The sequence below is a fragment of the Halichoerus grypus genome, chromosome 1 (genome assembly GCF_964656455.1).
Source record: "Halichoerus grypus chromosome 1, mHalGry1.hap1.1, whole genome shotgun sequence".
Lineage (NCBI taxonomy): Eukaryota > Metazoa > Chordata > Mammalia > Carnivora > Phocidae > Halichoerus > Halichoerus grypus.
The window spans coordinates 91,538,921-91,566,855 of NC_135712.1; the positions used below are offsets into that span (position 1 = coordinate 91,538,921).

The 27,935-nt window shown below is 43.0% G+C and overlaps 1 protein-coding gene across 8 annotated transcripts in view; it reads right to left on the reverse strand.

Annotated features, from left to right (window-relative positions):
* FNDC3B (fibronectin type III domain containing 3B) overlaps positions 1–27,935 on the reverse strand; it is a 336,800-nt gene that overhangs the window by 13,725 nt on the left and 295,140 nt on the right. For all 8 annotated transcript variants that reach the window (XM_078069227.1, XM_036075642.2, XM_036075643.2 and 5 more), the window contains 3 exons: positions 26,079–26,359; positions 14,329–14,541; positions 1,173–1,339 (listed from right to left, as the gene is read on the reverse strand). In XM_078069227.1, coding sequence (XP_077925353.1) covers positions 1,173–1,339; positions 14,329–14,541; positions 26,079–26,359 — 661 coding nt within the window. The remainder of the gene's footprint in view (positions 1–1,172; positions 1,340–14,328; positions 14,542–26,078; positions 26,360–27,935) is intronic.

Sequence of the window (27,935 nt, forward strand, 5' to 3'; positions counted from 1 at the left end):
ATTGCCAACGAACTTCTGGACTGCTGAGGGGAGGGAGCTACCATAAAGTACCCTGAAAGGAGCCAGGGGAAACCTTCACAGAATCCAAGCCAGACCCTGACCCTGACCCTGACCCGGAGGTCTCTCACCCTCTGCGATGGACTCTGCCCCGGCTGTAGCTGACATAGCTCCTCCACACGGAAGCACACACGGCCTTGCTCCTGGGGCCACACACTTAAAGGACCTTTTCTCAAGGTTGTGCTCATCCCCCTGGCCACCCAAGTAATATACAGCAAACCCTCGCTTTTACCCAGATAAAACCTAGTTCAGACAAGCTGCCCGGTGTCCATCAGCCTCCGGGCATTTTGGGCAGCAGCTGGATAAAGGCACAGTGTGGCCCACCCTCGCAAAGGCAGCAGGGACCTTCACTGGAATCATCCTTTTGGGAAACAAAAGGGCACAGGCTCAGGAAGCCGTGAAAGAGCCGGGGGGGAGGGCCCTACTGCTGTCTGCCCATCCTGCAAGTTGGCTGTGCATCATGGGGGCAAGGGCTCACCGGGCCCAGTGGAGGGAGAGCCTGGGAAGGGTGGCTTTGGCTCACTCCCTGTCCCCACAAAGGGACGGAGTCAACTAGTCACTGGCAAACCTCAAGACAAACAGTCAAGGAGATGAGAAGAGGCCACGGCTGCTCTTTTTTCAAAGGCACCTCTCCACAGTAAGGGCTGCGGCCAGGGGACAGGCTGATGACGTTGCCTGGCAGGTCAGGCTCCGGGCACCAGAGTCATCTGAAGATGGACACCAACCTCTGCTCCTGCTGACAGTCTCTGGGAAGGGAGATTCTCAAGCCCTCCAAGGTGAACTGTCGTTAAGTGCTATCAACACCAGGAATTCACCCTCAGTTCTAACCCAAAGCGTGTCTGTCACTCGGTGTGGTCCTTTCCTTTGTCCATCTCCTGTGGGGATGACGCTATGACATTATTTGCAGTAATTACTTATACAGACCTGAGGAAAGGCTTTTCTGCAGGGAACCCGTTCCCCAACCTTCTCTTTCAGAAAGTTGTTAATGATTCTATGTTGCCGATATTAGAAATATTAGAAGAGTGTATTTAAGGTCAGAATCAAGCCTCCTACTCCAAGTTCCAACATTTCCTTACTCTCACAGAAGAATGTGCCAGAATTCACTGCCTACAAACCTTTGATGGTGGGGGGGATGCATTTGGTTGTGCTGAAGGTATAAGTTTCTGAGAAGGGCCCATCCCCAGCCTCGCTCGATGCCTGGATTCTGAAGGAGTAGCATGTGAATTCTGTCAGTCTCTGGACTTTGTAGGTGTGGCTGGGTCCTCTGTAGATGGAAATAAACCTAGAGGAAGGAACAGAATCCATTAGCCACCTGAACTTTTATTAGTGACAAGAAATTAATTATCACTGGTAACTGACCTTCTACTATATACGAGGCAATGAAGTTAATGTTAACTGGGCACCTGAAAAATACAATGTCCTCTTTACCTGGATTTTCCAAATAACTGAGGTTTAGCTTGAAAATTCCTTCAATTTTAACCTTTGTCTTTGCAAGAGCTTTCAAAGCCCCTTTCCCAAACTAGTAAGAAGACATTTAAGATTACAGATCTTTGAGAAAACATTTTAAAAGAAGAAAAAAAAATACTTAGAATCCTCTATCAGATTAATCAAAATAATGGAAAAGCAGCATAGGTAAACTGGACAGCTTAAACTGGCAGCTTCTGGATCCTTCTCCGATCGGAACCAGGACTATTTTGTACTCTGCTAATTATTATCTCCAAGAGGCGTAAGTGTAGAAGGCATGAAGACAGAAGATAAAGGCCTTATGTTTTCAAGTGTTTTCCCCCAGGGTCTTGAAAAATTTGTATTTTTACAACGAAACTGGCTTACCTAGAACTAGTATATACTATCATTGTTTGTCTTTTTATAGTTAAATATAAAATTTTGGAAATAGCTGCCCCCCAATTATCCAGAATTTCTGCAGATTTGGGCCTTGAATCCTGCTGGCCCAGGGATGTCTGGACTCACTGCCAGTGTCTGAGGACAATCTGCTGTCTTCAGATACTGCTGGAAGTGGGTCAGACAGAATCACAATTTACAATGTCTCGACTCTTAGGCCAATTTGGCCCAAGGGGTGGGCAGGATTTATGAATTCATTCAGCAAGCATTTCTTGAACATCTGCTGTGTGCCAGGCTCTGTGGCTTCAAAGATGAATGAATAAAACCAAATCCCTGTGGGCTGGCTGGTCCTGTGTGGGGTCAGAGCTTCCTGACAGCAGCAGTGTCTCCCTGGGCCAGAGAACAGTCCCTCTGGACGGACGGATGGGTAGGTCTAGAGATTAAACAACTTTTTTAGAAAACCTCTCCGAGTCAAGACGTATTTTAAAACACCCCCGCACTCATCAGCCTTCACAATTGAGTTCCTGAGCCCTAGCCATTTCACTATTTAATGTTCCCTCTGCTGTGCAAGGAACCTTTTACTGAGGGCTGAACATTTTCAATTTCAGCGAAAGCCAGAGTCCACTCTGAAGTCCACAAATACCATGGCAACCTGTGTAGTGCTCCTGACACATTACCACCTTAATGAAGATACCCTTGCTAATGCTGGAGGCAAACCGCTATTCATTAACCCGGTCTCACCTAGGCCAGAATCTCTGACCAGACTCACTACCCTTGGTTGTACCACAAAAGGGAAGTCACAGTTTAAGAAGTAAACGTGTTACATCTTCATTACAAACCTGCAATAAAAGCCTGGTTTCCGGAAGAATTTGGAGAGGGTTACTAGCAATACTCCTGCTTCCCTGCCATGCCCTGCTCTCGGGAGACTGTTTCCTTTTGAAAGTAAGGTCAATACATCTACGAGGGCAGTAGCACTCACAGTCATAGAGAAATGGACTGAAGCCGATTCAGGACTCTAATTTGCTAGTGTCATCTAAATTGGGCAAACAGCATACATATCAATTTTCAAATACATCAAAATCTGCTTCTGGACTGTTATTTTTCCCCCCCTTTTTACTGTTTGGCTCTTTCACGGCTGCATTTCAGTTCTTAAAAATTGCATCCCAATTTATAGAAGGCACTGTGGAAATAGGCACTAGCAATGAAAGACTCTGAAATTTCACCATTACAGCATTTGTTTAAGCTGGGAATAGTGTTACTTACAAAAAAGAGGCTACATTTGCTTTCAGAAAAAAGCTAGAATGAGTCTGAAGGAGACATTCACCCACTGGATTTCAGGTTCAAGTTTACTCCCCTTTCATTCAGTGATGGTGGATTTAGGCAGGTGCGGGAGGCCCACCTTGTAGCTGGCATTTCCCTTGGAGAGGAAGTTGGGGGCTGGCAGCCTGGTGCACCCAGCAGAAGAGCACTGAGAACAGGAGGGAAAGGGGTCGTTCCTTCTTCCTCCAGTCTTTTCTAGAATAAGCATGTGTCTGACTGGTCCTTTAATTTAGCCCTCTGTCTACTTAGGCAATAATAAATCATGACTGCCCTGCTTTGTCTGACCTCCCTCCCCTTAGAAAAGGCATGGGAAGGAATTCTAGGGGGAATAAGGAAACTGGATGGGGCTAATTCCTAGGTCATGTAATTAGCCAGGTACGGAGCCCTCAGTCAGTGGAGGGAGGACGGTGGGCATGTGACAGGCTCTCTCCTGAGTCAAAGGGGCATGGGGGCGGCGAGGGGAGACACCAGGAATCCTAGCAGCTTTGGGGAGAAACATTCTGAAATAGCTAACAGGGCCAACTCCACCCCAAAGACCCACTTAGAGAAAAAGGGGTGTCCTGTCCTCGTGGGGCCTGCGTCCTAAGGCGGACGCACAGACCCAAGGTCAGAAGGAGCTGAGCAATGAAGCAAGAGAGCTGCACTCCTGCCTTCTGAAGACTCCTCCCCACACCCTCATTCTGATGGGTGACCGAGAGCCACAGGGAGCCACTAAGACAGAACAAGTCTGCCAAGGGTTTTAAAAGTTCATACATAAGTTTATCTCTGTAAAGGTTTCCCGTACCCTCCTCCTCCTTGAGGAAACACAAGGCAGAGCAGAAAGAGAAGTGCAAGGACGAGACCGTGGGGTGAGAAAAGACAAAGACTGGGCATTCACACTTTCTAATATGGAAATCATTGACCAGTCGTGTCTAATTTCATGCTGCTTTACTTTGAACAAAGAAATGTATTAAATGCATAAGTCAATGGATTCTAGCTAAATGCTCCATATAAGTCAGCTTGTCAATCAAAAACCCAAATCCTTCATAAAATCTCACCTTTCCATTTTAGGTCTCTGGAGCCATGACCTTCCTGTGTTAACAGCCAGTTTGGCACTTTTAGTCTAACTTTAAGGGTTTCAAGAGTCTTAATTTTGAAAACCTTAAGGGCTAACACTAGTTGTATGCTTCTTCTACACCCACCCCCAATACACTCTTTATAAATGCGGCTTCCACGAGCAGAACGGGCACCGAGACTAGGAGCCGCCAGCAACTTATTTAGCCTCTCTGTGCCTCAGTTTTCTCCTCTGTGCCATAAGGGTTATCATGGCACTACGGTCAGGTTTAAATGGTTAACAAAAGTGTTTAGCTTGGTTAACCCAACCTCCCTCATGGCACTACGGTCAGGTTTAAATGGTTAACAAAAGTGTTTAGCTCGGTCCTGACCTGTAATCACCACTCCACAGGCGCTAGTCGCAACTATTTTACAGTGCTCGGGTTTTTAACAAACTCCCCTCTCCCTCCTGAGAGACCATCTACACCCCCGCCGGCTAATCCTAAGGTTATTTTCTTTTCTCCTGGGTGGAGAGTTGGCTGTGTGGGGACAGAGGCCGTCCTGTAAGCCAGGCTTCGCGCTGGCCGGAGGCGTCAGCCGTGGGGCTCCCTTGGGGAGCCCGTTCACCCTCGGCGCTGGGACCCCCGGTGAAATGGGGCCAAGAACGCCTCCCTCACAGGTCTGTGGTGGGATTCGGTTTGAGAGCTCACGCAACTGCCCCAGTCCTTACGCAGAGCAGGCCTTACGTAAACGTCATGGCTCCGCACCTCCTTTCTGTATGTGTTGACAGTGACTTCTATTTCAAATAAAGGCCAACCCAAACAAAATAGGAAGCTCACAAGCCAACAAAGAGGAACAGGTCCCTCTCTTACCACAATTCTGTAATTATTTTCTGTCATTCCAAGAGGCAGGAGAAGAAAGAATCTTCTTTCTTTGGAGCCAGTGATTTATGCCAGTTGCATGGTGGCCTCTCTGGGAGGCTCCGGAGGTGAACACCCTGTGGCTAGAACCACCCGGGCAGAGATTAAAAATATTCATCAAATATTTGTTTTATAAAGGCCAACCACATTTTTTTCTCTTTCCTAAATCTCTCTTTTTTTAAACCACCTTCATTTTAAAATTCATTAATAAGTCAGCCAGAGGCCTTTGGTGATAGAATTAAACATATGCTGTGTGTCTTAAGACAGCAATTGAAGGCTACACATTTTAAATGCAACCAAAGATCCAGCCCTTGGAGCACGTCTTTGCCATGACAAGAGCACAGGAGCCATCCAGCTCTGCTGATCCCTCTCCCTCCCCATTTATTTGGATTTTCCAGGGTCAGTGCTTGGGTTCTACCTGTGTTCATGTACTACAGGGTCTGGGACACGAGTCACTGCCGGAGGCCAACGGGAGTCCTACTGTCTTGAAGGCCCTGAAACATACCACTTCAGTGTGCAGTGCCCCAAGCCTGGGGACAGGGAGATCCTTGGGAGGGGGAAAAAAGTCAGCTGTGAAGGGGGGAGGATCTGGAGTAGCCGGGGTGCCTATCTAGTCAAAGGATGGTCAAAAAACTCTCACCAAGACCTCAATCCCTTGATTTCTGAGGGGGACAGGGTGGCTGGGGCAATAAGGGATCCATGATGGGGAGATGCTCCGATGCTACAGAAACATGATGAAGTATGTATAACCAATGGCACGGTTCCTGGAATACAGCCCGTGCTCAGTAAAGTCACTGAGTAACTTTAGTGTCCGTTCAGGCTGAGCCCTATGTAGCCACATGCCGGCACCCCTGTGGAATCATAGGTGCTTAGAGGTCATCCTGGAGCTGTGGGCCCATACTGGCTTTGCCTCTGAGGGGGTCTTCTACTCTACTCTCTACCCCTGCTGCCCATGGCCGCGTACCTTGGGGGGCATCAGCCCCATGACCCAGGGCTCCCGAGAAGACCAAGAGAACAGGTGTGGGAACACCCATAGAACTGCCCCACTGGCTCAGGAGCCGAAGGCACAGTGGCTAAAAACAATCACTGTAGTCCACAGACTTGAGTTTGAATTTGGGTTCAACAGCCTGGTGCTCATGAGCTCTACAGCCACGTACGCTATTTCCATCTGTGTAAAATGGTGTGATAACAGGGCCTCCCCTCAGAGGTTGTCGTGAGAATCAAATGGGATGATGCAGGCAGGACTTGTTACCAAATGCCCAGCACCTGTGGTAATACTAACACTCATGTTATTGATAACAAAACACCAAGGTTTATGAATGGTTTACCTGTTTCTCAACGTTGGAGAAGCCTGAAGGACGCCCCCAGAATGGCATCCCTTCCTGATACCCCCTTAGGCTTTTCTGAGCCAGAGAGAAAGCTGTGTGCGTGAGTACCCTCCACCCTGTCCCATTGAACCCAGGCCAAGAACTGTTGCTGAAGGCACATGAAGATGGGAGCCATGGGTCCTGGACCAGTGCTGCCCATTCGTGGAAACTGGGGCATTTTTACCGAGGGAAAGGAAAACGGGAAGAAATGTTCTCTTGTACTAAAAATATTTACTTGGAAGGGGAAACATAAACAAGGCAGAAGGTTGGGTGGGTCACTGAAAGTTTACAGTCTAAATGAATTCTTTATGGCTCTGCCCCCAACTTGCCTCAGCACTGACCGCAGTGTCTTGAAACTGAACACTTCTATGGTAACAAGCACACGTGGGTTTTAACGTTACCAATTTAACAGTCATTTAAAACAATGTTCTACAGATCTGTGAATACAAAATGATTCTGCTTATTCCGTCTGCCTATTGGAGTGCCTCCTTGGTTGGTACTAAGACTTACAAAAACCTTGACCACAATGCATAGGCTGTTACCTTCACTATGAACTTGGACAAGCTGATAAGTCTCCAGGCTGAGTTTCCAGACACTTGGGATAATAATAGCTGTCTCGTTCACCTGGCAGGAATTTTTATGAGAGCTAAATGAGAGGACCAAGTAAATTCTACAATTTCTTATTAAATATACACTAGGAAGGCAAAGCAACAGATTCTTGACATTTTCACTAAGTTCTAGGGGAAGGCTGTATTTTAACCTCAGCATTTTAGGTTTTAACATATTATGAAAGATGAAGATTTTTTGCAGTGAAGTGCAACTGAAGGAAGAAATTCAGACACGTTGCATCTTTGAATGTTTATTTTAAATTATTTTAGAGTAAAATGATGATATGTAAAGAATTCAATTTTAAAAATCTATTTCCTTAAAACAGTTCTGTTTCAAAACAACAACAACAACAAAAAAAACCCAAGAATGCCCTGGATGGCTCATAACTTAAATCCACAGTAGAAAAATGAGAAAACACTAAGGTTTTTGTGTTTACTACCTTGTTCCTCCCTTGTAATCCCTAGGCCCATTACAGGCTAACAGGAGCTCATTAATGTTAACTCCTCACAATGATCTACTCTGCTGACCTAAAATGGCCTCTAGTCCACTAACGGCTGCAAATGGCACATTTCCAAAGTTGTTCCACAGTATCACAAATCAACAGCTGTTAGTAAGCTCAGCGCAGCTATATTCCTTAACAATGACATGTCACTGCCTTCATTTTTTTCTGAATTTCCCTGGGCCACATAGGCTGTGTGTGTGTGTGTGTGTGTGTGAGAGAGAGAGAGAGAGAGAGAGAGAAAATCTCCTACATTACTGGAGCCATGTTTGGGAATGGAGGATGTTCAAAACAGGGATGGAGAGGATGTGTCCTCACTCCACCGAGAACACGGAGTCCTGTCATGTCTATGCAAAAGCAGATGGAAGCAGATGGCATCATGTGGGGACACCTGAGGCAGGGAAGGTGCGTCTCCTAGACTGGCTTTGATGTTGGTGAGTCCCATTTGCAGACTGAGCACCCACATGCCAAGGATTTCTGAAAGACCAGTGCGAAAGGAGTTCCTTTCCTACCTCCATGTTCTCGGCTGCATATGTGCCTACTGGCTCGGAAGTGATCCAGCCCTAATACTTTTTGGTTAGGTTTCGTTTCAGGCTCCTTTTCGAAGAAATAAAATGTCAATAAAGCTGCCAATGAAACTCTATAGAGAATAAAAGAAAATTCCTTTTTTCATTTTTTTTGTTCAAACTGTATTTTGCTATTGCTATGTTAAAAAAGAAATTTATTAAAAAAAAACAAAAAACTATCTCAGGATGAAGACCCCCTGAGAGCCTTGAAACCTCCCATTCTGCTTTCTTTTCAAGTACATGCAGGGACTCTCATCTTCAAGGATACTCTTCCAGAGTCCTTCAGATTTCGTTTTGTCTACTTCTATTTTAATGGGTTTGCCTCAATCTTACCTGATTTAGGAAAAAAACGCTAAGAGAAATGCAATCCAATTCCATTCTATTCATGTTTAAAGAGAGAAAAATTCTATTTTCAAATAGAAAGAAAAACAACCCTGTAATCTGAATTTTTTACTTCTGGTCCCATTAAGACCATTGGTTCATTTACCATCACTTACATCCGCCTGTACCTGACATTTCAGCCTGCAAACTGACTAAGCCAGCAGTACTCTTTATTCTGTAGGCTTTTTATGCTTTTCTAAGATATATGAATGCTTTCCCCCCATCAATCAGGGACTGGAGACAGGCATCATTAGTTCCATTTTGTAGAGGGATAAACTAAGGCAAAAAGAAGGTAGCACATGCCTCTAGCCATCTAGAAACTCAGTACCAGACCTGGGATTACAGCAGAGACCTGACACCCCTGTGCAGAACCACAACTGCTTTCTGCTGACTGAAGGTAATATGCAAGTGTCATTAATCCAACAAGGGTGATCATGTGTATCAGGACTATTCCAGAGAAACAAAGGAAACCAGTATCGAGGGTCTCTGTGGGCCCCGAGCTAGTTGCCTTACATCTATTTAATTCAACAATATGCTTTGAGAAATAGAAAGCAGGATTTGTTCCCTAATAAGCATACATTAGGAAAGTTCACTTCTCCCGTAGGGCTCATACACCCCGGCGACTTTTATTAGTTGCCTACTGTGTATTTTTTCAGGGTTTCTTTGTATAGATTATTTTCTGTCCCTCTCTAACAGTAAACAGTCATATTGTACACATTAACAAAGCCCTCCCATTTTGCCTGATGAAGGGAAAAGTGTCACAGGTGTAAGGGCTGAGTTAAATGGAGAGCAACTGGTAATTATCCAGTCTATTAGAGCCCTCTACCCCATCCCCATTTTGCTGGAAATACACTGGCTTTAAAATACATCGGCTATCTGACTAAACCTGAACAACAGATTAGTCATAAACGCATTCCTGGAACTTAAGTTCCTCTCATCTCGGTGCTGTGTACCATTATCAGGAACATGGACCCATGAGGGTCAGGACGAGAATCAGCATCAACTTAAATTCTGTTAGGGCAGCATAACGTTTCATTTCAGTAACACAGACAAACGCACCTTCAAAATCATCAGTACAGCGTTACGATCTTAAAATGCATGAGCTGATCTTGTTATTCTAATCCCTGTATTAGGTTAATGCAGCATTATGAAAATGTTTACTTTGGGTGTATATTCTTCTTGCATACAGAGGAACCAAAGACATTCAGATCTTCTGTGCTAGATTTGCTAAGAATAATAGACTTAATCACTATACGGTCACGCCAGTATAATTTTTGTTTTTCTGCTGAAATTAAATAAAATCTCTTGTGCTGTCTGCTCATTGTTTCCCATTAACTTATTTTCTCAGCAAGGTAAGTTCCTTATAGGTAGCCACATACCTCAAAAGACTTAGCACATTATAGTAATTCAAGAAAAAAATGATGATTGGGTGATTATAATCTAACTGCTAGAGAATACACTTGGCCCTATAAATATAAAGCACAGCTTTGAAGCTGCTACATCAATATGCAGTCAGTGACCTTGGACTGGGAGCCCTGTGAGTCAAAAGCTTGAATACATGGAAAACAAATGTCTTGTTCATGGGGCAAAATATTTTAAAAAATTTTCAAGTCCAGGTGACCCAGATGAATTCTAGGTTGATTTACCTGGAGGCAAGGAATTTGGGCAAGATGCCCTTTTGGGATCCCTTCTGTTTCCATGAAATAGCCCCAAACTTAAAAAGAGGCACGTGTAAAAGAACGAGAATAGAAAGACGCATTTAGTTGGAGAAAAATCCAGGGCACATTTCTGTGTTTTGAAGGTTGTATCCTTGGTTTCCACCCGATCCTGAGTCTTTATCACTTGCCTCCAACCTAAGGCTCTTTTGCATGAGATTATAAGATTGGGACCCTTTTAAGACGCACTCACCCTATTTTTTATCTTCTCTAAGAAGCCTTCTCTGCTCATTTAATTTTAAGCCTATAATCGTAAGTTGAAATCACAGTAATCATTAAAATTAAATTCAAGTCAACTCATCAAAAACAACCCATTTTTTCATCTAGCCGGTGGAGGGCTTTGGTAGAAATGCTAGCAGCATAGAAAATATTTCACTTTCTATTCAAAAACTAAATAATGTAGATAAAAGCTCTCAGTGTTGTACTTTGTAGGTGCTCGATGAACAGAAGTCTCCTTTAGAAAGTTTGGAAATATATTTTTGGGCCAACATTATACTTAGAAATCTCTGGCTCATTTCAGATTTGATTGAGAGGTATATAAATAGATGTAACAAACCAGCAAAGTGCAGATGTAAAACCTTAGGGGTTTGAGACCTTAAGTGGTCACGCTTAAAGAAAGTTAGTATTTGGGGCACCTGGGTGGCTCAGTCAGTTGAGCGTCTGCCTTTGGCTCAGGTCATGATCCTGGAGTTGTGGGATAGAGCCTCGTGTTGGGCTCCCTGCCCAGTGGGGAGTCTGCTCTCGCTCTTCCTCTCCCTCTGCCCCTCCTCCCTGCTTGTGTTCTCTCTCTCCCTCAAATAAATAAAATCTTTAAAAAAATTTATTATCTTTCTTATTTGTCAAAAGCAGAGACTAAGGGGTGCGTGGGTGGCTCAGTCGTTAAGCATCTGCCTTCGGCTCAGGTCATGATCCCAGGGTCCTGGGATCGAGCCCCACATCAGGCTCCCTGCTCTGCGGGAAGCCTGCTTCTCCCTCTCCCACTCCCCCTGCTTATGTTCCCTCTCTTGCTGTGTCTGTCTCTGTCAAATAAATAAATAAAATCTTAAAAAAAAAAAAAAAAGCAGAGACTAAGATATGAAGAAAAAGGAGATAGCATGCTCTAATCATTTGCAAGAGACACCCTTTGGTAAAGGATGTAGCTCACGAATGATATATACGGTTTCAGTGCTTTCAGGTGAAAAAGGTGACAAGGGACCCAGAGTTCACCTTCTAGTGTAGTCTAGGGTAGACTGATATCTTAGGAGCCAAATCAAGCCAACTCTTTAATTTTATAATTACCGAGCATGGAGTTATTAATTTTCGTTGTGCTTCTGTCGTAAACGTTTTAAGACTAACATTACTTTCCTAGCTGACTAGGACAGCTGGACAACTCACACTTCGGTAGCTCTCCCTTTCAATGTCCCCAGCGCCTGGTGAGTAAAATAAACCAAAACCACAATTAATCTACCTCTGGTTCTCACCTTGGCCACAAGCAGGACATATAGTATTTTTGCCACATACTAATAAGAACTTATTAGTGGTTAACGCAATCAATGCGTACACTAGGGAATATGTGTACTTTTCCCAAAAGTCACAACTGGAAATCACTGTGGCGATGAGTTCAATGAAAAATCTGCTCCTTGAATGATGACACTTACTTTCCGTTGAACAAGCCAGGTCCAAGTCCTAAAGAACCTCGAGGAGACTAGAATAGACAAAAACTATGCTAATCACAAGAATTATAATGTATCCAACGCAGATGATTTCTCCTTAATCCTCATGAGTCAAGATCCAAAGTTAAATAAAGGCTTGGATTTAAGGGGCCAATCGATACAAGAGTTCAGTTTCAAGTCACTAAGGAAGGTCATCTTCAAACTCAAATTAGGCAAAGCTTCATCCTATTAAATCACAGGAAAATTATTCCACAAATAGAACGAGAATTTATTATGCTCTATACTCCCATCACTTTAGTAACTTTGAGAGCATTGACAAATCTAATTTAAAAAAGATAAATTTGGACTCCAGATCATAAAATTAAGAAAAATACTGTTCCTAATGGTAAGTTTTCTTAAATTGCCATTTAAATTTAGGCAAGTCATTTATTTGATTAACGGTGCCATCTTGGGGCCTCCCGCGCTTTTTTAATGGCATGAATTGATTACTAGATTCGGTACTCTCTTCTGTCTGGCACATTTAAATGTCTCATGACAGCTTACCTATTTAGATCAGTGTTCATGGCACTTTTGTTCTGAGCATCTGTACAGTTCTCCATACGAGGTGCCCCCCGGCAGATGCCCAGCACAGGGCATGCCTGCAAGAGGATGCCCACAGCTGGTTTGGGGCACAGCTGCTGCTCTCCCCACATTCCTCGAGGTAACAGCAGAGGCAACTGCACAAGGAGTTAGGCAGCCCCCACTCTGATCCCAATTCTGCAACCAGTGTCAATGTCTTTGGACCTCACTTTTTCTAAAGCAGGACACGACTAGAAGATAACTCTCTAATGAAGATTCTCTCTACCACCAAAGGAAGCCAAAAGCCCAGGGAAAAAACAAAGGCTCATTTACAAATTTCCCCAACTGCTAGCTTTAAATATTTATCAGGATTTCTGTTAGTCCATAATTCTTGTTCTTGCCAGCCCTCTCCAGTTGAGGAGTCCCCTGCCAGTAAAATAACCCGTGAAAATGCCTCCAAAGGTATAAAGCAGAGTAAGATGAATGATCTTGTCTACGACCAAGTATATATTTAATCTCTAATGAACCTACCAAAAGCCTCATTCCAAAAGAAGCCTCATTTTCTCTGTGCTTTCTACACCAGGACTAGTTTCCAATAGGACAATCACTTTTTGTTCTTTTATAGTCAAATTATGGGGCTTGATAGGTCCTTCAAAGTCAAGTTCAAATGTCACTCAAAAAACCGTTCTGGTCTTTGCAACCAGATGCTCTCTGCCTCCTCCAGCCTCCCAGAGCACTTTTCTCCAAGGGCATTCATGTTCTGAGACTATTTGGGGGTTGATATTATGGTGCTGGAGGCAGGGGTTTGTTTTTCCTTGATCTGGGTCTCCACTGAAGGTCCGCCTCAAACAGTGCCTTCCACACAGCGGGACTCCACTGCACTGAAAGGAATCAATGCAGTCGAGTACAGAGTGGGGGGTGAGGATGGGACAGGGGTTTCTGTGCTAACTAAACCAGTAACCTGTGAAAGGAGCAGGAGACTATAACGCATAACGTGGGAAGGACAGAAATGGTTTTGTATTCTGTAGATATGCCTTGGGGAAGTCGCAGCACGTACCCGTTCCATCAGAGTGTCTTGGATTTATGGTCACCCCCCACCTCCTTCACCTGATTCTCTGGATTTGGACTTTTGGTCACAGAACATTTTGTCATCAGTACCTTTTACTCTGCATCTGAATTATTCCTAAATACAGTGCAGAGGCCCATCTTCTGATCGGCCATTTTCAGAGGAAATGAAGTTAAGCTAAATAAATACTACGTGAAAGGCTGGATTTGATTTCTGTGGCCAAGAGTATTTCCTGGGTGTGGAGTCTTATAAAGAATCTCCTGTTTGCTCTGGTTAATTTGATCTTGCATTGCCCAAAGTTACAGAGTATAATCCCCATCTGTACATCACCACAGCTATTTCAGATTGGTAAACATGTTTGTCCTGATGGTTACTGAATATTTAAAAAGCTAACATCTCTTCCTGAGTCTTATTTCCCTTTGCACTTGTGACTAATAGAACGCTCTAACACAGCATGGACTTGAATCTGGCAGTTTTCCTTTTAGATAATTTCTCTCCATTATCTGGCTTTATGAAAGAAAAAACAAACACATAGATTATCACATGTAGGCAAACCAGCGTCTTCAGAATGTTAGTTTAGAAAATTCTAAATGGAGGATGGAGGCTACAAAATGCAGGACCCCAATGCATAGGAAATCTTTCAACCAGGAGGATGAGTGTTTTATCAGAGGACCGACGAACAAGTTAGGATTCATTCCGCACACCAAAGGCAAAGAACTGCCCCGCGTGCCCTCCCCACCACCTCACCTCCTGTTTCTGTCCTCCAACTGCAGTGTGTACACCATGTCATCGGCTGCGTGTGTCTTGGTGTTACTGTCTCCCCATTTCAGCTTCAGGCTCTGGGGCCCTGCGGCAGCACATTCAAGCCTCGGAGGCAAGGGTGGTAATGGCCGAGTTTTTGCCCTAATGAACTGACTAAACGGTCCAGCTCCGATTTCATTTACAGCCTGAATTCTGATCCTGGGAAAAGGGAAAAAATACAAACATTGCAGGTTTAAGAAGCAGCAGTTCCTCGTTTGAAATAAACATTGTGTGGAGTATTTCTTAGGTGCCCCTAAAACAGTATTATGGAATAAAGAAAAACAAGTTGAAGTAATTCAGGACAAATAGAGAACAGGGCAGCTTGGAAAACAGATCATATTCTCCCTTCCAAAAAACAGCAAAAGTAAAGTAACTTAGCAAGATATCTCATAGTTCTTTAAAAAAAAAAGGCTACTGTCTGAGGGAAGACATCCTAACGATGTGCTATCATATTTTGTTGCAGTCACCTGTTAGCTTCCTCAAAGTCAGTTTTGGGAGTGAGTGGGCTACAAAGAACAAATCAAATAGGAGAGCAAAGGAGTCTCTTTGCTCTCAACAACAACTCTTCAACTGGACATTTCTCCAGCCTCACCCCACAATCTCTGCTAGTCTATAACCAGACCTCAGTGTGCAGACACTGCTGGTAATGGGGTGCCATTCAAATGAGCAAAAGTCATAACCGGATGTTTGCAATATGCAGCGTTATGGATAATAAAGATGCTATTAACACTGCCCCCATGGTCTATGAATTTACAATCAAACAGTTAAAACTTATACATAAAATAATATCCTACTCTTATTCCTATTTTTCGTGTTCCTCCATTTCCTTACTGGATGATTGAAACAGCCCTCCAAGGTCTTCATACAACACAATGATGGCACTGCCCCATCCTCATTCTCAACACCGCTTCCTGTGGTGACTACATGCTCTTGAAACTTGTTTCCTCCTGGCGTTTGGCAGCCTGCACACACCTGTTCAGGCTTTTCTCCTCTGCTTCTCAGACCAAAGGTCTCAACGTCACAGCGCCGGCACCCCTCCACCCTCCGTTTTTCCTCTCTTCTTCTGTACGGTATGGACAGTTTTCTCAGTAACCTGACATCGCCATAGCTCCACTCACTCCCGGATCTGCCTCTCGGCCCCCTCTTCGTGCCCACCCCCAGGCCTCCAGCAGAAACCTCCACCCAGGCCCCAAAACACATGACAATAAAAAATATAGTCAGAGGTGAATTCTTAGGAAAAAGATCAATTTAAAAATATTCTTATAATTAAGTTTTACGTACTTCTCATTTACAGGGATTATTGCTCACACTTAACTAGAACATACTATTTAGGTACTACAATACCTAAATTCATCTTGTGACCTCAGATTAGCATTAATTCTTCAAATGTAGATTACATAATTCGGCAAGTCAGTCTAATAATGTGCCTGCAGACTGTGGAGAAGGAAGCAAAGCTGGGTTAATTACAGGTGAGAGGAAGCAAGCACAGCCCACTGAGTCTCCCCCACCGAATGCAGCCATTAAACCGGGACAAAAGAAGGGCAGCAGCCATTTAAAAACTCCAAAAGGTAAACAGTAGCTGGGATCTGGGAAAGAATGTAAACTACCACCCAACCAGCAGGGAATTCACCACTGTTTCCCCTCTGTGATCCCCCAGACTGGACTCAATGCAGCCTGAAATCCAGGAGCAGACATCTGCATGGACTGAGGGCTCTAGCGGAAGGAAGCCTGGCTCAGGGAAAGGGCTCTCTGGATGCTCAGAGCACATGGGGAAAAATCCCCCATTCTTCTTTTTCTTTTCTGCATTCTCTCACTCTCCAGCTCTTACACAATTCCTTCAGATTAACAGCCTAAAGAAGAAAAAACACACAATCCTTTCAAGTGGCACAGAAAAAGTACCTGATGAAATCCAACTTCTATTCATAATATAAAAATTCTCAGAAAACTAAGGGTAGAAGGAAACTTTCTCAACCTGAAAAGGGCATCTACAGAAATACCTATAGGTAACATTACAGTCAATGGTGAAAGACTAAATAATTTCTAAGATCAGGAACAACGCAAGGATGTCTACTCTCAACACTCCAACTCAACATTATGTACAGTGAGTCCCAGCCAGTGGCGGGAAAAATGGCACAGAGATAAGAAAGAAAGAAACCCAAACTACAAGACACTGAGGAAAATCTTAAAGAAGACCTAAATAGAGAGACATTCTGTGTTCATGAATTGAAAGATTGCAAAGAAAAAAAAAAAAATGTCAATTCTCCCCAAACTGATCTATAGAGACCAATGCAATGCTAATAAAATTCCAGCAGGATTCTTCTTAGTAGATCCAGAGACGTTGATTCTAAAGTTATGAGGAAAGGCCAAAGAACTAAAATTGCCAAACACAAAACTGAAAAGTAAGAATAAAGTTCAAAGAATCACACTTTCTGATTTAGGACTTACTATAAAGCTACAGTAATCAAGACAGTGTGGTAGTGGTAAGAGACAGACACACAGATCAATATAAGAGAATACAGACTCCAGAAATAGATCCACAGAAATATGAATGATTGATTTTTGGCAAATGTGCAAAAGTAATTCAATGGAGAAAGCATAGTCTTTTTTAACAAATGGTGCTGGAACAACTGGATATCAAGAGGAAAACAAAACTCAATCTAAACCTTGTATCTTATTCTAAACTTGATTCAGAGTGGATCATGGATCTAAACATAAACTGTAAAATAGAAAACTTTTAAGAAGAAAACAGAAGAAAAACAGTATTTTTTACCTAGAGTTAGGTGAAGAGTTTTTACCTATGATGTGAAAAGCATGATCAAAAAATGAATGAATGAATGAAAGAAAAAAAGAAAGAAAGAAGAAGAAAGAAAAGTTGGGATTTCATCAAAATTAAAACCATTTGCACTGTTGGGAGAATGAAGGCAAGCTACAGACTGGGAGGAAATATGTGCAAATTATATATCTGACAAAAGGACTGTATTCAGAATGTATAAAAACCTCTAAAAGTCAACAGTAAGAAAACAGCCAACCCAATTAAAAAATGGGCCAAAGATTGGAACAGACATTCCACCAAAGGGGATACATATATGGCAAATAAGCACATGGATAGTTAACATCACGGATTATTTGGACAATGAGACTTAGAACTACAACAAGATACCATTATATCCCTATTATTTTTCTTATAAAGCTTAATAGACACACATATGACCCAGCAATTCCACTTCTTGGTCTTCAGAGAAATTACAATTTATGTTCACACAAAACCTGCACACAAATGATTACAGCAGCTCTGTTCATAATCACCCAAAACTGGATAAATATCTGTCTTATAGTTGGGAATGCAGCAAATAAGTACTTATCTCTGACAAAGTATAGCAAAAATTCCATTAAAAAGAGGCTTACTTTTCCCAGATTCTATTAAACATGGGGCTCTATCAGGTCTCTTGTAGATATAACCCTGAAAGCCTAAAATAAACTCTGCCTCACCTCTCAACATGAATCTCACAGCTTTATGGTGTTAATGCAAGAGTTTTTTTCTGTGATTGGACGGGAAGAAATTTTTCTGCAACTGGAGAGGAAAAATCTTTTTAAAAAGGTGGTCATCATGGTGATTGGAATTACTTTTTTCTTCTTCTTAGGAAAAGAGAAGTAAGCCAGACATTAAGTATTAGCCTTTCTTCAATGGTGTGACAAATCTCCTCACCTACAAGGTTTATATTAATGTCTTTCTACTGTCCAGACTGCCATTCTCTCCCTTTATTGTAGGGACAGGTATTCCTAAAGCCCAGAGTCCAAGATGCTTTCTTCTGTTTGCTTGCTCATAGTCCTCCAGAGCCCAGCTCAGCTCGTATTCCGAGGGACTCTACTGCTTTGCTCTCTGCAGCCCGAACAGCCCTGAGCTACAGGAAGTAAGGTAGTGGGTTGCTTACGATTGTTATTCTGCTCAAGAAAAAAAATGAGAGATCTGACTCATTTAGGAGAATTAAAAATGAGTTTATAAAATACAAGTATCAAGATACAAAAATAATTAAAATAGATTTAATATTTGATTTCTTTGTGAATTCACTTATTTCCCCAAAGCCTCTATAATATTTTGATAGGTATTATGCTCCTTACATTGAAGCTCTATGGTTCTCTGACCTTTTACTGATACGTGTTTGGTAGGCACATAATCTTGGCCTTAAATATACACACACACCACCACCACCACCAGAATACTGTGGTAGCATTTTAACTCTCTTTAGCAGTGAAGCCTCTTTGGGAATCCTGCTCATCACTTTGGTGTGACCCTGGAGAAATTACCTAACACCTAATGGCTTCCTTATTTACAAAATGGGTATACTAATATCTTTGTTGCATTTACAAACAAATTTTATTACTTCACTAAGATAAGGCATATAGGAAGCATTTTCTATTTTTAGATATTTTCTATTTCACCACACAACCAGAAAAGGATTCACGATGGGCAAAAGCACTTTGGTGAACTTTTTGTGCTAATTTCTGGAGTTACCATTCTTAGGACTTCTTTTGAGACTGTCATTCCTTTCCCAAGGAAAGAACATGGGCTGATCATCCATGAGGTGGGCACAGCGCTGGGCACGCACACGTGCGGCCTCATTTTGGTTGATTACCACCACCTCGCTTTATAACTTGAGTCATTTGTTAACACCATCTGTGTTTTTCCTTCCTCCAAATTATGGCCAAGGAACCAGCAACACCTAAAGGGATTCACGTCTCTGTAAAGCACCCTCAGGAGGGGAGGGGGAGGCACGGAGCTGGGAGACAGAGGGAGGCGTTAATAACCCCTGTAACGAGCAACGTGGAGAACGGGCTCTGCTCACAGGACCGTGCTTTGGATCTAGTACTTCCTCTCTGAGAGAGGAGAAAACTGCAGTTCAACTCAGAGAGGTTAAGTAACTCAGCTTCAATGACACAGTTACTCTTGGTGTTGAAGCCTAGATGCGATATGTACAACAGTAGCCCTAATTTCCACGCTGAAGCCACGAGGTAGGAATTATTCTGTTTTACAAACGAAGAAACTAAGGCCTGGCTGGGTTCAGCCATGTGCACGGATCTACACAATAGACAGAGGTCAGATCTGGTGTGAACTCTGTCTTTTTTAGGCTCAAAGTCTTTCGTCCATTCTGACACACCATACTCTCCGAACAGAACTTGAACCTAACACAGTTTCTAATCCAATCAAGAGGTCATTTTAATTCAGACCAAACTTTCAGTTCAACAACTGCCTTTTGCCAATAAAGCGGGCATCTAGAACAGTTAAAAAAAAATTTGTTTTTACATTATTTAAATAACTTTTGGCTTCAAAGTCAACTACCTAAATTTTAAAATACCTCAACTTATCTACATTTTTACACAACACATTTTGTTTTAGTAAAAATGCATGAAAAACCTTTTTCTGTGTAGCTGATGCACTGAACATTACTTAGTTCTAATGAAAAGTAAAACTCAAAACCGAAATACAACTGAGGAACTGATAAAATTAGATGAGGCCATGGGGCACCTGGCTGGCTCTCTCAGTCTGTAGAGCATGCAACTCTTTGACCTCAGGGTTCTAAGTTTGAGCCCCACATTGGGTGTAGAGATCACTTAAAAATAAAATCTTAAAAAAAAAAAAAAAGAAAGAAAAAAAGAAATAAGGCCATGTCTTCTTGCATTTTGGTAAAATTATTACATGCTCTGAGTCTACAAGGCTGAGAAAGCTGAACAAGGACTATGATAGTTGCTGTTTATTTGGGAGTGAAAAATGCAGTGTGAAAATAATTTCCTAATTCCAGTGGGAGCTCATTCAGGACTAATGAGCAAAACAAACACTGACCTGAGGAACAACTCCAAGAATTCACCTCAGAAAAAAAAGACCTTCAAGTTTTATTAGATTAATTAAAGTCTACCCCAAACCCAAAATTGAGAAGTTTTCTCTTTAGCTGAAGTAACATTGTAATCTTGAAACTTAGATAGGATCTCCAGGTTTCGTTTTTTTTTTTTTCCTTTAAATGCATTGTATCAGTTTCTGAAATCTTAAGCTGTGCATATTAAGTAAAAGGGAAATGGAATTTTGCCTTCCAATTAAGGGAAGTGATCTCTAACTCTTGAGAAATTCTATCTTGGCCAGGCTGATGTGAAAAAACCTCAAGTGCCCAGCAGTCTGCAATACCCATCAGTACACTGATAATTCTGAACAAAGAAATTCAATTAAGCATTATTCTTTATAGCTTTTGATTGAAAAATCCACTAATAAAATATCTACTACTACTACTACTACTACTACTACTAGTTGTAGATGCTAAATACATTCCTGCTTCAGAAGATCATAGCCTTCCAGGGGCACCTGGATGGCTCAGTCGGTTAAGCGTTTGACTCCTGGTTTCAGCTCAGGTCGTGATCTCAGGGTTGTGAGATTGAGCCCTGTGTGGGGCTCTGTGCTCAGTGTGAAGTCTGCTTGAGTTTCTCTCTCCCTCTCCCTCTCCACTCTTTAAGAAATGATGCCAGATTCGCACAGACCTATAATCTGGTCACAACCCACTTTGCAGCTCATTTCTTCCCTACCAAACATTAGCAACAGATCATTTACTGAGTGCTGACTTACTGTGTGTCAGATCCTATATGAGGAGCCTGGAATCTCATCTAAAACAAACCCTATGAGGTCTAAAGGTATTATCTCCATTTTACAGATCAAAAACTGAGGCACAGAGAGAGCTTAAATAACTTGCCAGAGGTCACAGAGACAGTAAGTGAGGGACCCAGGACTGAAGTCAAGCTGTTTGACTTAGAATTTGTCTCCTAATACAGCCCATCTCATCTTGTTACAATGATTTTTGATTCACTTTTTGACAGGCTAATGTAGTGCTGGACATATCCTAAGGACTCAAAACATGTTATTTTCATCTCTGTTTTACCTAGCCAAAGGGGCATAAAGGAGTGTAATGAACAAATCTACCTTAAGTTTTAGTTGTTTGGTAGCTCGGTACGAGTCAGACACATAATCAGGTTGCCAGAAAAAGTAATCTTAGGCAACCTTCCTAACTGCTCAATATGGAGAACATGGAAGGTGCCAGTCTGGCTCTGCTCTCAGCCAGCCAACCAGACCATTCCTGGAGGTCTGGGCATACGCATTAAAGAGTCCGTCAAGAAACAGAACTCACCCAGTGAAGAGGATGGAGGAGCTAACTGAAAACCCGTGCCAGTGAAGACAGATTTGAAGGAAGTGAGGATGGTTAAGTAGAGGACAGCTGACACTATACGGCAGTGATGTCTAGACCCCCTGGGTCCCACTAAACCACAGTCTACAAGGAATGGGGCTCAGACTTGTGTAGGTTGCAAAAGCTGTCCGGGTGATTCTCATAATACATCAACACCCATGAATCACTGCTCTAGGACAGAAGTTCTTAAACTTTAACACATCCATCAAATCTCCTGCAGGGCTAATTAAAGCAGAGTGCCAGGCCCTACTCCTAGAGTTTCTGATTTAGTAAGTCTAGAGCAGGGCCTGATAATGTGCATTTCAGCCTGTTTCTAGGTGTTGCTGGTGCTGCTGGTCCAGGCCCCACACTGTGATAACCACTGCTCTAGACGAAGGCCCAGGATCAACTGAGCAGATGTTGGATGTACAGGAGTTTTGAAAAAATATAATGGTAACACTATAAAACTAGTTATTCACAAATAGAATGGACTGCCTGGTGAGTTGAATCTGGAACCACTGCCCTGTCACTGGAGATACTCAAGCCAGGGCATTGGGAGGGGATGACCCAGGTGATCTTCTCTCTCTCCGCTCACAGAGCCCTATGGCACCATGTGTCAAAAGAAAGCTGTCTCTGTTTTGTTTTCAATAACATTTTCTTCTCCTCAAGCCAAAACACAAACTCAATTCCAAACTCAGTTCTAAGCTTAAAAGTAATGCCCTTAAAAACAGCATTATAATTCCAACCCAATTCCCTACCGGGTGTCCGTAAGCCGTGGGGCGGGGGGGGTGGGGGTGAGGGTGTTTTTGTAAGCACCAATAGAAAAGCAACACATCCACTAAAAACCCTATCTGTGTCAGTAGCTTTGCTTATAGAGGTGCACATTTCTGTTCCGGCAAAACAGAGAAGGACAAACTCAGCGTGAGAACAAAGTGTAACTGCTGAAGTTTAAAAACAAACAAACAAAAGAAACAAGTGCTTTTTCCAAACCCTATAGCCTGCTTAAAATGTTTCATTCCACACTTTTGTCTAGAACATCATGATCTGTTCACTTATCTTTTAACCAATTTATGGAACAGAGAAAGGTGAGGTAAACGTTGACTGGACCGAAATGACACCCTTAGTTACTTGAAATACTCATTTTGTATTTCATTATAATTATGGCAATTGTGTTTCTGAAACATATAAAGAACAAGACTGTGGGCTGGTCAGACTTCTACAATAGAGTACCCAATTACGTACTCAGGAAACTAGTCTAAAGTTGTATAAAAAAAGACCTTAAATATAAATAATGACCTTAATATCTTAAATAGGAAATATCCAATTTACTTATCGCTTGGCCAGCAATGACAGCTAGCTCTTTTGGAGGGTGGGTGGGCTGAGGGACGGCAAGAACACACAGTACAACTAGATGCAAAAGCCATGCATCAAAATCTGAAATTTTGAAATTTCTGAAATGGGATCTCCTAAAACTACCCTGTTCAGGTTAAAGAGGGACTTTCCACATTCAGCTCAATATACTAGCCCTGCATATCAATACTGAATTGTTTATGCTACATCCATTAAATACTTTTAAAACAGTCTTGAAGTTTTAGTACCTAAATCTAAACTCATGCTTCTATAGTCCCTACATAATTAAAACATTTCATCCTCTCTAAAATAGAATTACCTTGAGAGGGACTTTTAGATTTTTTTTTTTTTTAGATTTTTATTTATTTGACATGGAGGGGGGGGAGAGAGAGAGAGAGAGCGCGCGAGCACAAGTAGGGGGAGGAGCAGAGGCAGAGGGAGAAGCAGGCTCCCCGCTGAGCCAGGAGCCCGATGTGGGGTTCGATCCAGGACCCTGAGATCATGACCTGAGTCGAAGGAAGACGCTTAACCAACTCAGCCACCCAGGTACCCTGAGAGGGACTTTCATTTTATTTATTTATTTTAGATTTTATTTATTTATTTGACAGAGAGAGAGCAAGCGAGCACAAGCACGGGGAGCAGCAGGGAGAGAGAGAAGCAGGTTCCCACTGACCAGGGAGCCCGACGTGGGGCTCAATCCCAGGACCCCGGATTATGACCCGAACCGAAAGCAGATGCTTAACCGAATGAGCCACCCAGGTTCCCCTAAGAGGGACTTTTAAACATGTCTTTAAATCAGTCATTTCTGTGGAATATGTTTTTGGTAATTTCCACTGTAAATGCCATTTCATCATTAAGCAAAGATTCCTGTATCTGTTCTTCCATTCAATTCTTTGAGCTCTAGATTTCTTTCTCAAAGTCATCAGGCTGTATGTTGGAAAAGAGTCAGCATTCCCCCATGATCAAATCCTTCCATGAACCTTGAAGTTTTATAGTCACTTACATCACCTTTAAGGTAGGCACAATGTCTGGAAGAAGCAAAATTCTTGGGCTAATATCTTGCCCTACAAGACCTTTTCTAAAAAAAGACCTTTTATGATTTCTGATCCAAACATTCATAGAGAGCTGACCAGAGAGAGGGTTTGAGTTCACTCTGGGATAGACATGGGTGTGGATCAGAATGGACACAAAACCCTTCTGTGAGTCCCTGAACCAGTGTGGCTTCTTCTGAGGTTTTTTGGCCAGAGGGATTAGGTCAGGCGATATTCTGGACAGCTAGGGAATGACATTCCCTTGGTCATTTTTCCCCAGAGGTACATCTCATGGTGAGGTTTCCTTAGAGCGTCATCACTGGGGAAATTCCCTGAGGTCAAGGTATGGATTTAGTCATCCCTGGATTTCCTCAGCACCTGGTTAGAGTGCTCTAGACACAACAGACACTTGGCATGTGGTTAGCAAACAAGAGTGAAGACTGGTTTTTTTTGAGAATGGCTAAAAGGCTAAAAATGAAAGAATGCCCTTGGCCTGCCTCTTCATGTAAGTCTAAGTCATAGCCCAGTTTATTTAGCTTCTTTCTCAAGTCCCACTTCAAAGCATCCTGATCACACTCTGAATCTGGGTCTTCCTCTCTGAAATACCAACAGGATTCTGTACATAGTTTTATTTTCAGCCTGTGATGTCACAATAACCTACTGTCCTACTATTGCTATTTAAGTGTCCCGCAACTCTGTGAGCACTCTGAGGGCAAGGATAGGGTCTATTATTGTTTTATAGACCCATGGTGTATGTAGTACTATACCCAAAAGAGATTTTTTTTAAATAACGAAAGAGAAAAACAAAACAAAAACCCCGTCACTGCTTCTGAAAAGTAAAATAAATCTAGTTATATAAGTCAATTTCTTTTTATTTTAAGATTTTGAGAGAGAGAGAGAGAGAGAGAGAGAGAATGCACAAGCAAGGGGAGGGGCAGAGGGAGAAGCAGGCTTCCCGTGGAGCAGGGAGCCCGACGTGGGGCTCGATCCCAGGACTCTGGGATCATGACCTGAGCCAAAGGCAGGCGCTTAACTGACTGAGCCACCCAGGCACCCCTAGTTATGTAAGTCAAAAATGCATTTAATACACCTAACCTACCGAACATCGAAGCTTAGCCTAGCCAATTTAAACATACTCAGAATACTTAAGTTAGCCTACAGTTGGGCAAAATCCTCTAATGCAAAGCCTATTGTAAAATCAGGTATTGATAATCTCCTGTAATGTACTGAGTACCTGTCTGAAAGTGAAAACCAGAAAGGCTGCATGGGTCCAGCCTGGTGTCACAAGAGACGGGATCAGACCACACAACCGCTGGCCCAGGAACAGATGGAAATTCAAAATCCGAATGAGCATTGTACATACTGAATGTGCACTGCTTTCATGCCATCATAAATCAGCACCGTCTGGAACCTGACCAAGGGGGATGCTCTGAGAAGGCACACCGCAGTAACCACAGCCGGTTCCCGGACTCTTCTAATGCTAATCTAATCGTACACCTTCCGTTTTCAAGCAGTTAAGGCAACCTGGAGACAGAGCTAAGTAATTTGAAACGTTAAGAGGCCATGTTGGAGAAAAAGATGTGTGAGCAGAGGAAGGGGAGGTGGCTCTCTCTCTCGGGGGTGCAGGAGAAAGAATGCAGATGCTAACTGAGCTCTGCTCAGTAATGTGTAATGTACCTTTCTTCTCTGGCCCCCTAGCAAAAACCCTGGGTGAAAGCTCCATCATGGACGCTTTGTAACACTGTCTGCTTTGGGGGCATCAAAAGAAATGGTGGAGCCCGGCTTCAGAGGTGGGCAAGTACATGCTGAGGACAGAGGGTGTCCACAGAGTGACATGAGTCACAGTAGAAGTACAAAGAAAAGTGGCTGAGGGAAAAGAGACCAAGAGGGAAGAACTAATTTAAAGCAGCAGGTGAAATTCCCCCTTAAGGGTTAGGAATTGTATAAATTTGTAACTGACTCACACAAAGTACAAAGCAACACAAGTTTTAAAGATGTATTTGCATTCAGTACTCTTAAATATATTAATTACGAATGATTAGGGTTCACTCATTTGGCCTTTAGAACCTGAAGGGTCTTTAGCCAAGTACTGATGTGTTGGCTTGCCTGCACTCACCGGTAGGTGGTTTCTGGAAGGAGGTCTTTTAGGACATGGGTGCTGGTATTGCCCACGGTGATGCTAGCGTCTCCAAGATCAATATTGTAAGCAAGGATTTCAGATCCATTATTGCACGGCTCTTCCCAGTTCAGTACAAGGCACACAAAAGGTGAATCAGGGTAGGCATTGAGGGCCTCCTCTTCCAGGACACAGAGAGTGGAGACAGGGTCAGGGGCAGATGCTGGTGTCTGGCAGAGGACAAGCTCACTATACGGTCCTGCTCCAGCTTGATTGACAGCCTAAAAAGACAAGAACAAGACAAAGTCCACATTACCCCAGTGTAAATTCTAATGCCACCATGTTAGGTGCTGTCACATAAACGTAACAGTACACAATTTCCTTCTAGAAACATGGGTAGAAATAAATCTCAGAAAATGTTCACTTTAACAACCACTTTCCCAAAAAATGCTAATGACAACTTCTCTGTTAATAAAGCAAAGATCATATCACCATTGTCACCTTTTATGAAAAATAATTTTAAAATAACACTTTCTACTTGCACAGCCCACTTCAGGTTATATGCTGTCTTGTGACATCCTCCCAATCACTGTCGGGGGTAGGCAGTAAATGGCAAGTATTCTTCTAGAGTTTTCCATGTGAACGATATACTCCTATCTGAAGTCAATTCTCAGCCCTTTCTGATTTTACCTGAGAGCAACAGCTGAGACCTTCATTAGTCACTCCTCTATCAAATACTTATTCACTCGGTCTCCAGGGCCATACTCTCGTTTCCACTTACCTTCCGCTGCTTCTCAATCACCTCTGCCGGAGGCTACTTATCACCTGGATCTCTCAACACTGGAGGCCACCAGGGCTCAGGTCTTGGACACCTCCTCTTCTTCTTCTTCTTTTTTTTAAAATCTCTGTTCTAACTCCTCGAGATCTCATCTTATCTTGGAGGTAAATGCCATTTATATCATATCTCAGGGATAAATGCCACATTATATCTAATGCTATTTATAGCCTACTCCCAAATTTACTTGTGTAGCTCAGACCACTGTCTTGAATGCCAGCCCAGTACATCCAACTGCCTTCTGGACATCTCCACTTGAACGTCAAATAGGCATCTCAAACTCAAGTGTCTACACAGCTCCCTAATCTCCACCCCATCCCTCTTCACCAAAAAAAACCCCACTGCACCTGCTGTAGTCCCTCTCATCCCTCAGGCTGTTCAAGTCATATCCCTGAGACATCACTGGACAGCTTTCTTCCTCTCATACCCCAATCCAGGCCACCAGCACACCCCACTGCACCAAAGCCCGGTCCAACATATTCAACTCTCATATGGCTCCTGTAATGGCCTCCTACCTGGTATGTGGGTGTCAGCCCTTGCCTGATATTCTCCATTCACAGCAAGCACTCGGATACTGCTCGTATCCCTTCCACGGCCTCCCACCATATTCAGAATAAAGTCCTCACAAAGCCTGCAAGACCCTATCTGATCTGCTCACCACTACCACCCTCCCCCCAAAACCCACTGCCACTCTGACTTCATCACCTACCAGTCTCCCCCTCACTTGCTCTGCTCCAGCCACACTGGCTTCCTCGCTGTTTTCACAGGGACACCAAGTCTGCTTCTGGCTCAGGGCCTTTGCAATTTGCTGCCCTTTCTGTCCAGGAAGCTTTTTCCCTAGACATCTGCAGGCCTTCTCTCAAGGGCTGCCTTTCGGTGAGCCCTCTCCGAACACCGTATTTAAATTTGCAGTCACCCTACCCCACCCCCACCCACTGTGATCCTCCTCATTTCCTATTTCCCTTCTTATATTTTTCATCACAGCATTTATCACCACCATAGGGTATATATTTCATTTCGTT